Below are 13853 nucleotides of genomic sequence, written 5' to 3'. Positions count from 1 at the left end.
GACTAAATCTTAACAATTAAAATTGTATAAGCCAAAATTACACACAAAAGATGGAACTCGCAACTTTTTTCTTATTTTCTTCTTTCTTAATCACCCTGCTATATCTCCACAACTCAAGTTTGCTAATGCTATTTTATTTTTTTCATTTTTAACTCCAAACTTTTTATATTAAGAAAACTTTACTTTCGCAAACATAAATTTCAGTTTCAACATAAGGAAAAGGCAGAAGCGTGAAAAACTAAATAACCATACCGACATTGTGTAAACTTAACCATTTCATCCCTTCGATTCGATATAAGAAAAAAGTGAGAGAAAATAAATAAATAATATAATTGCTTAATATATTTAGTCATATAATAATATATCTTTATAAAACTTTTTAGTTACATTAGAGAGTATTGTTTTTCATGCACGTTATATATTGAGCTCTTCGTGCATTTCACGCGCTATCTTATTGGCTCAAAAACGAAACTTCGTTAACTCCTATAATGATTCGCCAACAGAACAACCATAAAACCGGTTTTCCAAAATAAAAAAGTTCGAACATTCACAACAAACTTTGCATGCTTCTTTTTCTTCTTCTTCTTCTTCTGTTTCATTGTTCTTCTTCACTTTGGTTTTCATCTTTTCAATTCGTTGTTGTCTAAATTTTAAACCTTTGAATCCAAAGAGTGTCATGGAAGACCAGAAAGAGAAGATTTCAGGTTCCAAGTATTTAGAAACTAACATTGACGTGCAGCCAGAGCCGTCTGTGGACAAACATGAGCCGGAAACCGATGACGGTGGCGCCACCGAAGTCCAACGGCAGTGGAAGAGGAAAGAGATGCTAACTTTCGGCCCATTAGGGCTAAGAGGAATTGCTCTATCTATGTCTTTGTTTTCCCTCATTTTTATGGCTAGGAACAAGTATGGTTATGGGTATGAATTTGACAAGTTCGAAGAATACAGGTACAAGCTGAAACTTTTTTTTGTTTTCAATTTGGTTGTAAATGTGAGGTGGGTTTGTGAGGATTTTGGCTGAAGATTAATGGGTTTTAGTCAAAATTTGATTTGGTTTAAGAATTTAATTGAAATATACTAACATTGGCTTATATTAGAAAAATTATTATACATAGATGGTGTAGTTTTGATCAATGTAACACATTAATGATTTTCCTCATATAATAATAAAAAATGTGATCTATGTGTCACCAATATATCAAATGAATTTAGATCATACAAAATTTTCTCTTCATGTTATCATATAATTAAAAATTATTAATTTTTTTAATAATAATAATTGAAGTCATTTTCAAACTTAAAGGATTAACATAATAATATAAGATTTTGTTGCGTTCACATGAGTTAAAAATGATCTATTTAGTAAAAATATTCGTATTTGATTTTCATCGTGTAACATATATCTCTGAACCAACGATAATTATGCACCATGAACATAACTAGTTTAACCTCTTACACAATAGATTACAGAACACCCACTATTTAACCCCGGACAAAAAAACAGTCATACTTATAGTAATTTTTAATTTATAACACCTAAACGCATTTAAATAAATATTTTAAACAAAACTTAGTGTATTGTAAAAATTTGCTGTTATTGTAATCAAAATTAAACTCTTTATTTGATAAAGTAACGTGATTGAAGTTGAATTGGAATTTTTGGATTGTAGATACTTGGTGGCTGTGGCAACTCTATCTACTTTGTACACTGCAGTTCAAGTGTTCCGACAAGTTCATGAAATTTCCACTATGAAAAGCCTGATGCAGCCAAGAACTGAAGGGTTGATTGATTTTGTTGGGGATCAGGTTTGGCATTCTTTCTTCTCCCATCACATTGATCTCATTAATTGATGCTCTGTTTCTGAAGCCAACTTTGGTTTTCTAAATAATGAAGGGATCGGGAATCAAATTCAGTGATGAAATTGAATTGAACTGAACTTTGTTAACAAGACCCATAATTAAACAAGAAAAATAATTGATGAATTTGTTTTTCTATTGTTGATGAGCCCGTTGTAATACTGCATTAGTTTTTTGTCCCTATTGGCTGTGGTAGACTGAAGTTTAACCTAACTAGTGGTGACTTACACTAGCAAGCAATGTTTAAAAATAATTTAATATGATTCGGAGTGCTAGTGGGCCCTACATATTGCAATTATTTGTCTTAAAATTTTGCATATGCTATATCACTCAAAGCTTCACAGCAAATTGTTTATTTTAAATAAGCATAGATAATTCTAACAATTTTATCCGTTCAAAAAAAAAATCCTAACAAATTTTATAATTAAGAGAGAAAAAGAAAGAAAATAAAAATATATTAGAAAAGTGATGTGATAAAGATAAAAATAATGGTAAAATGTGTTTTAGATATTTAAATTTTTAGTTAAAATTTGTCTTAATTCTTTTATTGTAAAAATAATAATTTAGGGTGATATAAAAAATTAATTATTTATAAAAGACGAAGACCAAAATTAAGGAGGTCTAGGTTAATTAATTGAATGGTGTGTGTGAGTTGTTATAAAGTAGTATTACAGTTTTATTTTTTCCTTTGAATAAAAAAATAAATAAAGAAATTCAAATCAGTTTTCAAAAAAGAAATTTTGAAGGACATAAAATATATTTATAAAAAAATCATTAAAAAGTTTATGTAAAAGATATTACTACGCAAATAGGAGGAGTAAGGCCATATATCATTGGCAAATTGTTTGGTTTCAGGTTCTGGCATATCTCTTGATATCATCAACGTCTTCAGCGATTCCATTAACAGATCAAATGAGGAAAGTTACAATAAATGTATTTACGGACTTTTCAGCTGCATCCATTGCATTTTCCTTATTTGCCTTTTGCAGTCTAGCACTTTCAGCTGTTGTATCAGGATACAAACTCTCTACCCAAACTTATACTCCTATTGCTATGGACTCTGAACTAGCACCAGAAACAGGGGCAAAGAGGAGAATTATCAGACCAAAATATTTGAAAGATTACATAACAAAATGAGGATGAGGTACGCAGCCAAGTCAACAGAGATTCTAGAAGATTACCGTCAGAGAAGCTGTCCTCTGGCCTCAGTGCAAATTCGATCCACGCAGAGCACCCATTTTGCATGTTTTCGTGTTTTTATTTCAAATTCCTCCAAGGCACAAAAAGCCAAAATCTGTTAGAATTACATACTCTAGAATGATCACAGAGCATCTATAAATAGAACATGAATGTAATACAATGGATTCAAGCAGAAATAATACAAACCTTCCTTTCTTCCTTGCTGTTCTGGAGGCCCTAGACCTCGAATTTTAGGATACTTGGTATCAGTTCATAACAACTGGTGCTTTCATTGAGAGACCTCCATGTCTTCCACACCCAAAATGGACCGAATCGAAGAAGCAATTGCCAAGCTTGCTTCGAGCCATTTACTCCTCACCGAGAAACTTGATGAATTGATCAATCGAGTCACAAACCTTGAGAACACGGCCAACCCTTCCCCTTCACCATCATCTTCCTCAGCTATACCCATACCACAGATTCAATCAACCACCCCACATAGACTGAAACTTGATGTCCCTAGATTTGACAGGTCTGATCCTTCAGGGTGGTATTCAAAATTACCCAGTTCTTTGAATACCACGCAACCTCTGAGGCTGAGAGGCTCACCGTCGCGTCCTTTTACATGGACGGACCGTCCTTGCGTGGTTTAAATGGATTACTCGAAACCACCAGCTTTCCACATGGCCAGGGTTCCTGCAGGCAATAGAAGCGCGTTTTGCTCAGTCTCCATATGAGGATCCAACAGGACTCCTCTTCAAACTAACTCAGAAAGGCATAGTGAAGGAATACCTGGCGCAGTTCGAAGCCCTCGCGAATCGTATCATGGGGTTATCGCCGGCCTCGCTCCTGAGCTGCTTCATTTCAGGACTTGAACCGGATGTCCGCCATGCAGTTCAGGCCCTTCAGCCGCTAACACTGGTTCACGCCGCTGGCCTGGCTTGACTTCAGGAGGAAAAGATTCATGAGCATCGCAGAGCTTTCCGCCAAAGACCTTACCCTAGCCCTCCACAACACTCACCTACTCCCCTCTCGGTAGTCACTCCCACACCCAGTCCTCCATTACTTCCCTCCTCGCCCAAACCACCACCCTTACCCATCAGACGTTTGACACCGGAAGAGATAGCAAGCCGCCGGGAGCGAGGGCTTTGCTTCCATTGTGATGAGAAATTCACGAGAGGCCATCGCTGCCCCTCGCGATTTCTGCTTCTCCTGGCTGATGAAGACCCAACAGATAACCCTAATATAGACAACCCTGACCCATCACTTGACCCGAACCGGCCCAAAACCCCAATCACTAATTCAATTACCCAGGACCCACCCAAGCCCAAATAAGCCTTCATGCTTTATCTGGTTATGGAACCCCAGAGACACTACGTATCACCGGCCGGATTAACCTCCACCATGTCACGATTTTGGTTGACGGAGGCAGCACACATAACTTTGTGCAAGGACACCTCGTCAAGACCTTAGGCTTGAACCCCCAACCCACACCTACCATTCACGTGCTTGTCGGCAATGGCAACACAGTTGAATGCTCCCAAGTCTGCTCAAATGTCGCCATTCACATTTAGGGAGTCAATTTCTCTGTGAATTTGCATGTTCTTCCCCTATATGGTGTTGATGTCGTATTTGGAGTTCCTTGGTTCAAGGCCCTTGGTCCCGTGTTAACAGACTACAATAATCTTGTCATGAAGTTCATGCATGATGGCAAATTAATTGAATTAAAGGGCTCATCGAAAACCCCATTAACGGCCATAAGCCCACCCCAGCTCCGACGAATCATGCAAACATGAGGTGTAAGTGAATTCTTTCACATTCGTGTTTGTTCCCCACCTGAAAATTTCCCAAACAATTTCCCAAACACTCAACCCACCATCCTCGATGTCATCAATCAATTCCCGAACCTCTTCCAACCACCAACAAAGCTTCGCCCGTCACGCTCCACCAACCACCACATACACCTATTACCTAACTCCACCCCAGTCAACGTCTGTCCTTACCGATATCCTCACTTCCAGAAGCAGGAAATCGAGTCTCAAGTCAATACCATGCTCCAGAATGGCATTATTCGTCCTAGTAATAGCCCTTATTCTTCACCGGTTCTCCTTGTTAAGAAGAGAGATGGGACGTGGCGTTTCTGTGTCGATTACAGGGCACTAAACGCACTCACCGTTAAAGAACGATTTCCGATACCAACAATTGACAAATTGTTGGACGAATTGGGTGGCGCCTGTTGGTACTCGAAGCTACCAAGGTTACCATCAGATCCTAATGGCCCCGGAGGATGTCAATAAGACAACGTTTCACACCCATCATGGCCATTACGAGTTTCTGGTAATGCCGTTTGGGCTTTGCAACGCTCCATTGTCTTTTCAAGCAACGATGAACGTCATTTTTGGACCTTACCTACGGAAATTCCTCATCGTCTTCTTTGACGATATATTGGTCTATAGTAAGACCTTCCATGATCATCTGGAACACCTGCGCAGTACCTTTCAAATATTATCCGATAACGACTTCGTCCTTAAAAAGTCAAAGTGCTCCTTTGCAACTCAACAAGTTGAGTACTTAGGAGACGTGGTCTCCGCACGTGGCATTGAACCAGTTCCTGAGAAGGTCCTTGCGGTGCAACAATGGCCCCCACCACAGTCAGTAAGACACTTACGTGGATTTCTTGGATTATTGGGATTCTATAGGCGCTTCATTAAGGGATACGCAACACTAGCTGCCCCTCTCACCGCATTATTGGCTAAGGATCAGTTTGGGTGGACGCCAGAGGCTGACGATGCATTTAACAGACTCAAGGAAGCTTTATGCAAAGCCCCTGTTCTAGCTCTTCCAGATTTTTCCGCGCCATTTATAATTGAAATTGATGCTTCTGGGGCTGGAATGGGAGCAATTCTTTCACAGCACCACCACCCTTTGGCCTTTTTTAGCAAACCCTTATGTTCAAAGCTCCTCAGAGCCTCCGCGTATGTCCGGGAGCTCGCCGCGATCACGGCCGAGGTCAAAAAATGGAGACAATATTTGCTGGGTCATCATTTTAGCATCATCACAGATCACAGAAGTTTAAAAGAACTCATGGCACAAGCGGTTCAAACGCCAGAACAGTAAGTGTATCTGGCACGATTAATGGGATACGATTATACCATCCATTATCGTGCCGGCAAACACAATTCTGCAGCAGACACTCTCTCACGCCTCCCTGAGCCCCCTCCAAACCCACTAGACACAACCTAAAGCCAAATTTTTATGCTAACCATCCCTAATTGCATTTTTTTGCAAGAACTCAAAAGGGAGCTACTCACCAACGATGCATTTCAGGCCAAAAAGAAGCAAATTCAAGAAGAGAAAGAGACGCCTTCTGAGTTCATCATTAAGGATGAATTCATTCTTCATCAAGGACGCATTTGGTTACCGTGGAACCTTCCTTTACTTCCTACAATCCTTGCAGAATTTCACTCCACCCCCACAGGGGGCCATATGGGAATCATGAAGACAATGGCGCGTGTTCGTGAAAATTTCATCTAGGCTTCAATGAAGGAAGACATTCAGAGGTACATAACCAACTGCATCACTTGCCAGCAGATTAAGGCAGATCATCGTCACCCACCGGGGCTTCTCTGCCCACTTCCGGTTCCGGCAAGGCCATGAGAGGATCTCTCCCTGGATTTTATCTCAGGACTGCCCCCTTATCGCGGGAATTCGGTCATATTAGTGATTGTTGACCATTTCTCGAAAGGAATCCATCTGGGACCTTTACCTTCACATCTCATCGCATTCAGTGTCGCGCAGCTATTCATGGAACTTTCCGGTAAACTCCATGGTATGCCTCACATCCTAGTATCTGATAGAGACCTTTTATTCTTAAGTCGGTTTTGGCAGGAGCTGTTCAAGATGAGTGGAACCAAGCTCGGAATGAGCTCAGCTTACCACCCACAATCCGATGGCCAAACAGAGGCCATGAACAGGATTGTCGAACAGTATCTTCGAGCCTTCGTACACCAGAACCCAGCTACATGGGGGCGCTTTCTAGTTTGGGCAGAATGGTCTTATAATACTTCAGTCCATTCTGCCACAGGGAAGACACCGTACGAAGTTACTTATGACAAGCAACCCCCAAGTTTACCACAGTATATCACAGGAAGTTCGAATATTCAAGTCGTGGACGAATGGTTGACCAATCGAGAAACATTGAATGCAAGTCTAATAAAAAAGTTGACCAAGGCTCAACAAAAGATGAAAGAGATAGCGGATAAGCAACGCCGAGATGTCAGCTATGAAGAATGAGATGTTTTGTTAGTTAAATTAAGACCACGCCGACAAACATCGGTTACAGGGGAGACATATTCAAAACTTGCAAAAAGGTATTATGGACCGTTTCAAATTGTTAAGAAAATTGGAAGTGTAGCTTATCAGCTGAATTTGCCATCAAGCTCCAGAATTCACCCGGTGTTTCACTGTTCTTTACTCAAGCCTTTTAACTCGTCCACCATAGAAGGCCCCCTTGATTTACCGGCCACTGCAGAAGATAATGAACCCCTTATAAATCCCCTCGTGATTCTCGACACTAAGTGAGAAAACACACCAATTGGAAGACAACTGCTTGTTCTCGTTCAGTGGGCTGGGCTACCACCTGAAGATACTTCATGGGAAAAATGGGAAATTCTTAAGAGGGACTACAACCTTGAGGACAAGGTTGTTTTGGAAGTAGGCGGAACTGCTATGAACTCTGAACTAGCACCAGAAACACAGTCAACTAAAGAAGAAGAAGTAGGGGCAAAAAGGAGAATTATCAGACCAAAATATTTGGAAGATTACATAGCAAAATGAGGATGAGGTACGCAGCCAAGTCAGCAGAGATTCTAGAAGATTACCGTTAGAGAAGCTGTCCTCTGGCCTCAATGCAAATTCGATCCACGCAGAGCACCCATTTTGCATATTTTCTTGTTTTTATTTCAAATTCCTCCAAGGCACAAAAAGCCAAAATCTGTTAGAATTACATTCTCTAGAATGATCATAGAGCATCTATAAATAGAACATGAATGTAATACAATGAATTCAAGCAGAAATAATACAAACCTTCCTTTCTTCCTTGTTGTTCTGGAGGCCCTAGACCTCGAATTCTAGGATACTTGGTACCAGTTGATAACACCTATCGAGTTTCAACTTCCATTTTATTGGTAGATTTGTGTGAGAAATTAACAAATGATAACCACCCTTCCCTTTTAAGTATGTGCACGTGTTGCAATAAGACATGAGATTATACCAATTTCATATTAAAATACAACTTTTTTGTGCTATTTAATACTGTGTTAATGGTGTTATACTTTTTCTTTAATGTGGAATTTGGCAAGTGATTTTTTTAATAGATTACATGTTTTTTTTATTAGAAAGAATTTTGTTTAAATCAGATAGAATTATTATAGGTTGTACTGTTCTTCGTCCAAAGTTTTTCCTTCAATAGTTGAATACTTACAATTTTAATTCAAGACTAGTTAAATTGGAACAACGCAAGTCAATTAATTCACGTGTTTGGTAATATTTGGCGGTGATTAAAAAAGAAACAAAAATTAGAAATGAATTTTAGTCTAAAAATATATCAATTAATATTTTTTAATGAGTGTACACTAGCCTTAAACATCTATAGTTTTGAAATGGAATAAGGAAGTATAATGCTTTTCCCTTTAATGACAAAATTAGTAGAAAATAATACAGTGATGAACACGCAAATAAACAGAGCGATTGAAAGAATCCAACATTGGAACTAGATTCTTTTTATTAAATAATAATATGAATTATTACTATAATAAATGCTAACATCACATTAATATACTTTGTTAGAGAAAAATCAATGGAAGTCCACTGAAAGTTTCATTTCTTATTCAATTGTTTTCATTTATTGTTTAGTAGGACTTATGTGAGGTCCATCTAATAGTAAAAAGATTTGTTAATAAAATAGTGTGAGAAAGTATAAGTTTACCATTTCTTCTAGAGTTAGACAAATTTCTCAGCAGCATGAATATTTTCCTGATTAAATCAGAAGTCGCTGACTATTTCATAATTTGAACAAACAAGGACTTTGATTGAAAAATTTATAGTCAACAACACAACCCAAAGTAACCATAACTAGTAAGAGTAGACATTTGTATACCAAAGTAGAAATTTCCAACAACTAGAATTAATCTTAGAAAGCAATTGAACAAAAGCAACAAAAGAATAATAGAATTCAAGGTCAACACGTTTTCTGTCTCTCCTATCACTAAATTGGAAGTTTAAACTAGGCCTAACTCTTGTCTAGCTTTAGAAAGTTGTAGTTCTAGTCTCTAACCTTAGTACACCAAAGTTAGTAGAAGCTCATGATTTTCTTATTCCTATATTCTATACATAAACATATCAGTGATATTTTTATGTGTAACGTTCTAGTGTTCTTCTGTTTCCAAATTTAAAAGTTCTTTGACAAAAAAGACTGAAGGAACAGGTCATTAGCCGCAAATCCGATACTTCCGGGGCTCAGCAACACGTCCATTGGAAAAGGTTCTTGGCTTGCAGATGTTGGTGGCTTTGTGTCATGAAGTGAGTTTGTGAAACTTGCTGAGTTAGAATAATTAGTCACTGCTGAGGGCCTAATAGGGGCAGGAGCTGTTACATTGCTGGTGCTGGTGTTGGTGTTGTTGTTTAGAGAAGTTCTGTTCATGCTATAGCTTGAGTTTCCTCGTCCTAAAGGTACATCATGGATATGTTTCCCTTCATAAGTTGTAATCACAGCTTTCATATCATGTGCAGCTCTCTCAACATGTTTTCTCACTGGACAACCTGGGGCTACACATTTGTAGTAACTCCTGCAGAAAGAATATGTTGTTTAATTCATGGCCTTAAGTGGTTGGTAATAATAGAAATTTTAACACTTAAAACCATACGACTAATCAATTCTATTAAGAGTTTAATTGAAATGAATGAATAGTATAAATGCTTTTTTATACTATCATCCAATTACAAATCGTGTTGGGTTTGTTGATTTTTGTAATAACTAACTTAAAAGTCCACAAATTTTTGATTGATTTACAGTCGACTTTTTTTACACTAGTCCAATAGTACATCACAGTTAAACTCTTCTATTAAAATCTAAAAGATGGAAATACCTTGGGTTTGGATTTCCTTTAACTACTTTCTGTCCATATTTCCTCCACCTATATCCATCATCAAGTATGTCAATTTCACTTGTGGTTTGAACTACAACTCTAGGTTCCTTAACAGTTCTACTCCCAGCAGAAGAATAGGAATGGCCATCATTTTCATTCTCCCCCTTCCTGCAATAATGAGAATGATAATTATAATTAGTCACACTAAAATCAAGTTCACCAAGTAGTTTCATTTTAACAATACAAATCAGGTCATTAGAGTGATATAGTGTCATTTTTGCTGATCTTACCATCTTTTGGCCTCATTTCCAAGGTCATCATCACCCCCTCCAGAATAACTAGTCTGTGATGTTTGCTCAAGATCTTCCTCTCCCACAGATTGATCAGAAATCCCTGAGTTAGTGCAGGACGAAGAAGTTTGATGAATTGATTGAGAACCATTTTTTCTACCAAGTGGCTTGGGATGATTGTGGCTTCCCTTGTATACTATTTCAGTGATATGTCCCTCCAAAGACCTCTCAACTTTCTTCTTTGTTGGACAACTCGGGTGCGTGCACTTGTAATAACTACGCGGATTTTCGCTTCCTTTCACTTGTTTCTCTCCATACTTCCTCCAATTGTAACCATCTTCTGATCTCTTTTGTTCCCTAATAGACTTAGGAGCATAAGTGGAGTTAAAATGAACAGAACCAGGAGCAGAATTGCTTTGTATTTCAGGTTTGATTGAGGCTAATGCTGCTGAGAAGCCCTGAGTAGATGGATATTCAGGTTTTGTTTCTGTCCTCTCAGATGAGAAATCTGTTTGCTTTGCAGCTTCACTGGATATCATTGTGTCCTGTTTCTTTAGTGGCTCCTGGTGTTCAAATGGAACAAAAATTAAAAATAGATAAATTAAGTGCCAAGATTAGCATATTCCATTCCAAAACATCAATAAGTCACGACTTGTTTATCGTGACTATGTAGTTTGATAACCATTACAAGGAAGTTAACAAATTTTCAAGACTGAAAACCTGTTGGAAACATACTGATAAATTCTTATGTGTTTGTTAAGTAAGTTCAATGCCATTTAATATTGAGCATGTCTACTTCAAAAACGTTTTATTAAGCACACAGCAATGACCTACAAGATTTATATCAATTGGCACAAAATAAGAGATATATCTATTTTCGAAAGTAGTTAAGAATTTCAGAAAGCATGCATGGAAATACTTTTAAGTTTGGTTCTGTCAACTTGGAATTCAACAGACAAGTTTTAAATTGTTCAAACATGCTTGTGCCGACCAAATACAAAATTAATTAATGTAAAGAAGTGAAAGAAAATGACACAATTGACAAATAGCAGATGCTAATAAAACAAACTAGTCCAAGCAAGTCAAGATAAACAGATTGAACAGGAAACGTTCTCGCACCCCTTAATGATCAAATAAATAAATACACCCTGAAAACATGTGCTTTAAAGTTAAATTTATCAGCAGAGAAAATGCAACATACCACTTGAAACATGGTTGTGGAAGATTGAAAGAGAGGCACGTGGTTTGTTTTTGTTAGGAAAGAGAGGTCAGAGTAGTTTCTCTCTTCCTCCTTGTTTCCTTGTTGACCCTCAGTTGAAGTGTTTCTCATGTTGTAGCTCATGCTAGAAGATTGCTCAGTTGTGTAAGATGCAGGAACCTAAACCAACACATGAAACAAGAAAACCCCACAATTAGTTTTCACTTTTCACGAAAAAAAAACTTAACATTGGAAATGCAAAAGACCACCTAAAGTCCTAAAACAACATAGTATAAAACAAGAATGCCCCACAATTAGTTATCACCAAAAACATGACATTGAAATTGCAAAACACCACCTAAAGTCCTAAACCAACATGTAAAACAAGAATGACCCACAATTAGTTATCACCAAAAACATGACATTGGAGTTGCAAACAACCAATAACAACATTAGTTATAATTAATTCGGTACGAGACTACAGATATTTTCTACCAGAGGCAATTCTGTTACAGATAGTTAGTAAGGCTACCTATACACGACAAAACTCCTCATCTGAGTATAACAATTGTGATGTTAATGATGATAATAATTGGTTGTAACTTACAATTTGAGAAGAAAAAAAGTGGTGTGAATTCAATGACTGTGAAGTTGGGACAAAACCAGGAGGGAACTCAGCATAAGAAGAAGGGTAGATTGAAGAAGGAGAGAGAGGCAGTGAAGCTGACTTGAAATTATTAGCAAATTCAAGTCCAAAGGGATCATCATCCATGTTCAAGCTATTGTTGTTGTTAGTAGAAAGAAGGTCAGTGAAACTGAAAGACATGCTCAAACTCAAGAATTAAGGTATGAAAAAGGTTGGTGTTGGTGTTGGTGTTGTTGTTTTGTTGGGTTTGAAATTGAGGAGAGAAGAGAGAAGGAATGGAGCATTTTATGTATGATAAGAGGCATGCACAGCCCATGTCTTTGGAAACTTCTACTACTGAGTTATGACTGAGTAGGGAAAGGTTGACCTTTGACCGTGGAAAAATGCACAACAAAAATGGGTCAAGGGTTGTGGGTTTGACTTGACTAGGCTACCCTTATGATCATTATTATTATTATTGCATTAACACATTAGCACTATAGTCCAAAACATGAGACAGAGGCGGCTGAACAAATTAGAAACTACGGTCACACTTTTTGCACATCTATGCAATCAATGGATCGAGACCGTTAAATAAAGATCCAATGATTGGTATTTAAATGTGTATTTTTTAAGTTTAATTCATGAAATCAGATACGAGTCGTTGGATTTTCATCGAAGGATTGTGGTTTGTTGATGAGGTTAATGCGTGGAAAAGTCGACCGCGGGAAATCCTGATGGAAGGAAGTTGTGGCGTTAACTTCAGCCATCTGTCTCATTACGTGGCATCGTTTTCTCGATAGAAATTTGAGACTCAGCAAAACACGGTTTTTTTTTGGATTTTTTAATTATTAAATAAATTCATCAATTAATCTTACTTTGCTTTTAAGTTATTAGGTAAAAATGTTGTTAAAATGAATAATAATAATAATAATGTAAATTGTATTTTTTTTTGGAAAGATACACTTTTAATGATGTATTTAAATATTAAAACCAAAAATTGAGCAAGAATAGATCCTCTCAAGTGAAAAGGAAAGATAAAAAAAATTGATGATTATGTCAAGTGATACAAGTCACCGTTTATTTTTTGAAATCTCAGTTTTAAAATAAAAATTTATTATGATGATATACCCAAAATTGTGTACTAAAGAAATATAGAATGTTACTTCAGAAGATAATCTATACCCAAAATTGTGTACTAAAGAATTTCATCTTTTGACTGCCTAGGTTGTTAGCATTGAAAGATCAACGTAAGAGCATGGCTGGTAAATATTTCGCGTCTTATATAGATTTTTTTTTAATTTTAAATATAAATAAAATAAAACTTTAGAATTTTAAAAGAAAGATGTCTAATTAATTCAAAATAGAGTAGAAAAACATAAGTAGTTTACATTTAGATAAAAATAATATTTTTTTGAAAAAATTATGAAAAGAATTAGAAATTTGAGAGTAAAAGTGACTGAAATTTAATATTAAAAACTAATATAAAAAATAATTAAAGCCAGTATTTGAAAGAGAAAAAATAATAATGTTAATAATCATAATTATACCTTTATATT

The 13853-nt window shown here is 36.9% G+C and overlaps 2 protein-coding genes across 2 annotated transcripts; one reads left to right on the top strand and one right to left on the bottom strand.

The window, feature by feature from the left end:
• Positions 1-504: 504 nt before the first annotated feature.
• On the top strand, positions 505-3252 carry LOC100803086 (CASP-like protein 4B1). The gene is made up of 3 exons (XM_003522106.5): positions 505-948; positions 1671-1806; positions 2713-3252. Exons 1-3 carry the CDS (start codon positions 677-679, stop codon positions 2992-2994), a joined length of 690 nt encoding a protein of 229 aa, XP_003522154.1. The 5' UTR covers positions 505-676; the 3' UTR covers positions 2995-3252.
• A 5985-nt stretch (positions 3253-9237) lies between these two features.
• Positions 9238-12606, bottom strand: LOC102666898 (probable WRKY transcription factor 33). The gene is made up of 5 exons (XM_006576402.4): positions 12277-12606; positions 11673-11849; positions 10472-11034; positions 10182-10349; positions 9238-9881 (listed from the first exon to the last, which is right to left on the bottom strand). The coding sequence occupies exons 1-5, from the start codon at positions 12493-12495 to the stop codon at positions 9485-9487; spliced, it is 1524 nt and encodes a 507-aa protein (XP_006576465.1). The 5' UTR covers positions 12496-12606; the 3' UTR covers positions 9238-9484.
• Between the last annotated feature and the right edge of the window lie 1247 nt (positions 12607-13853).

The sequence above is a fragment of the Glycine max genome, chromosome 3 (genome assembly GCF_000004515.6).
Source record: "Glycine max cultivar Williams 82 chromosome 3, Glycine_max_v4.0, whole genome shotgun sequence".
In the NCBI taxonomy this organism is placed as follows: Eukaryota; Viridiplantae; Streptophyta; class Magnoliopsida; order Fabales; family Fabaceae; genus Glycine; species Glycine max.
This window is presented reverse-complemented; position numbering and strand designations above follow the sequence as displayed.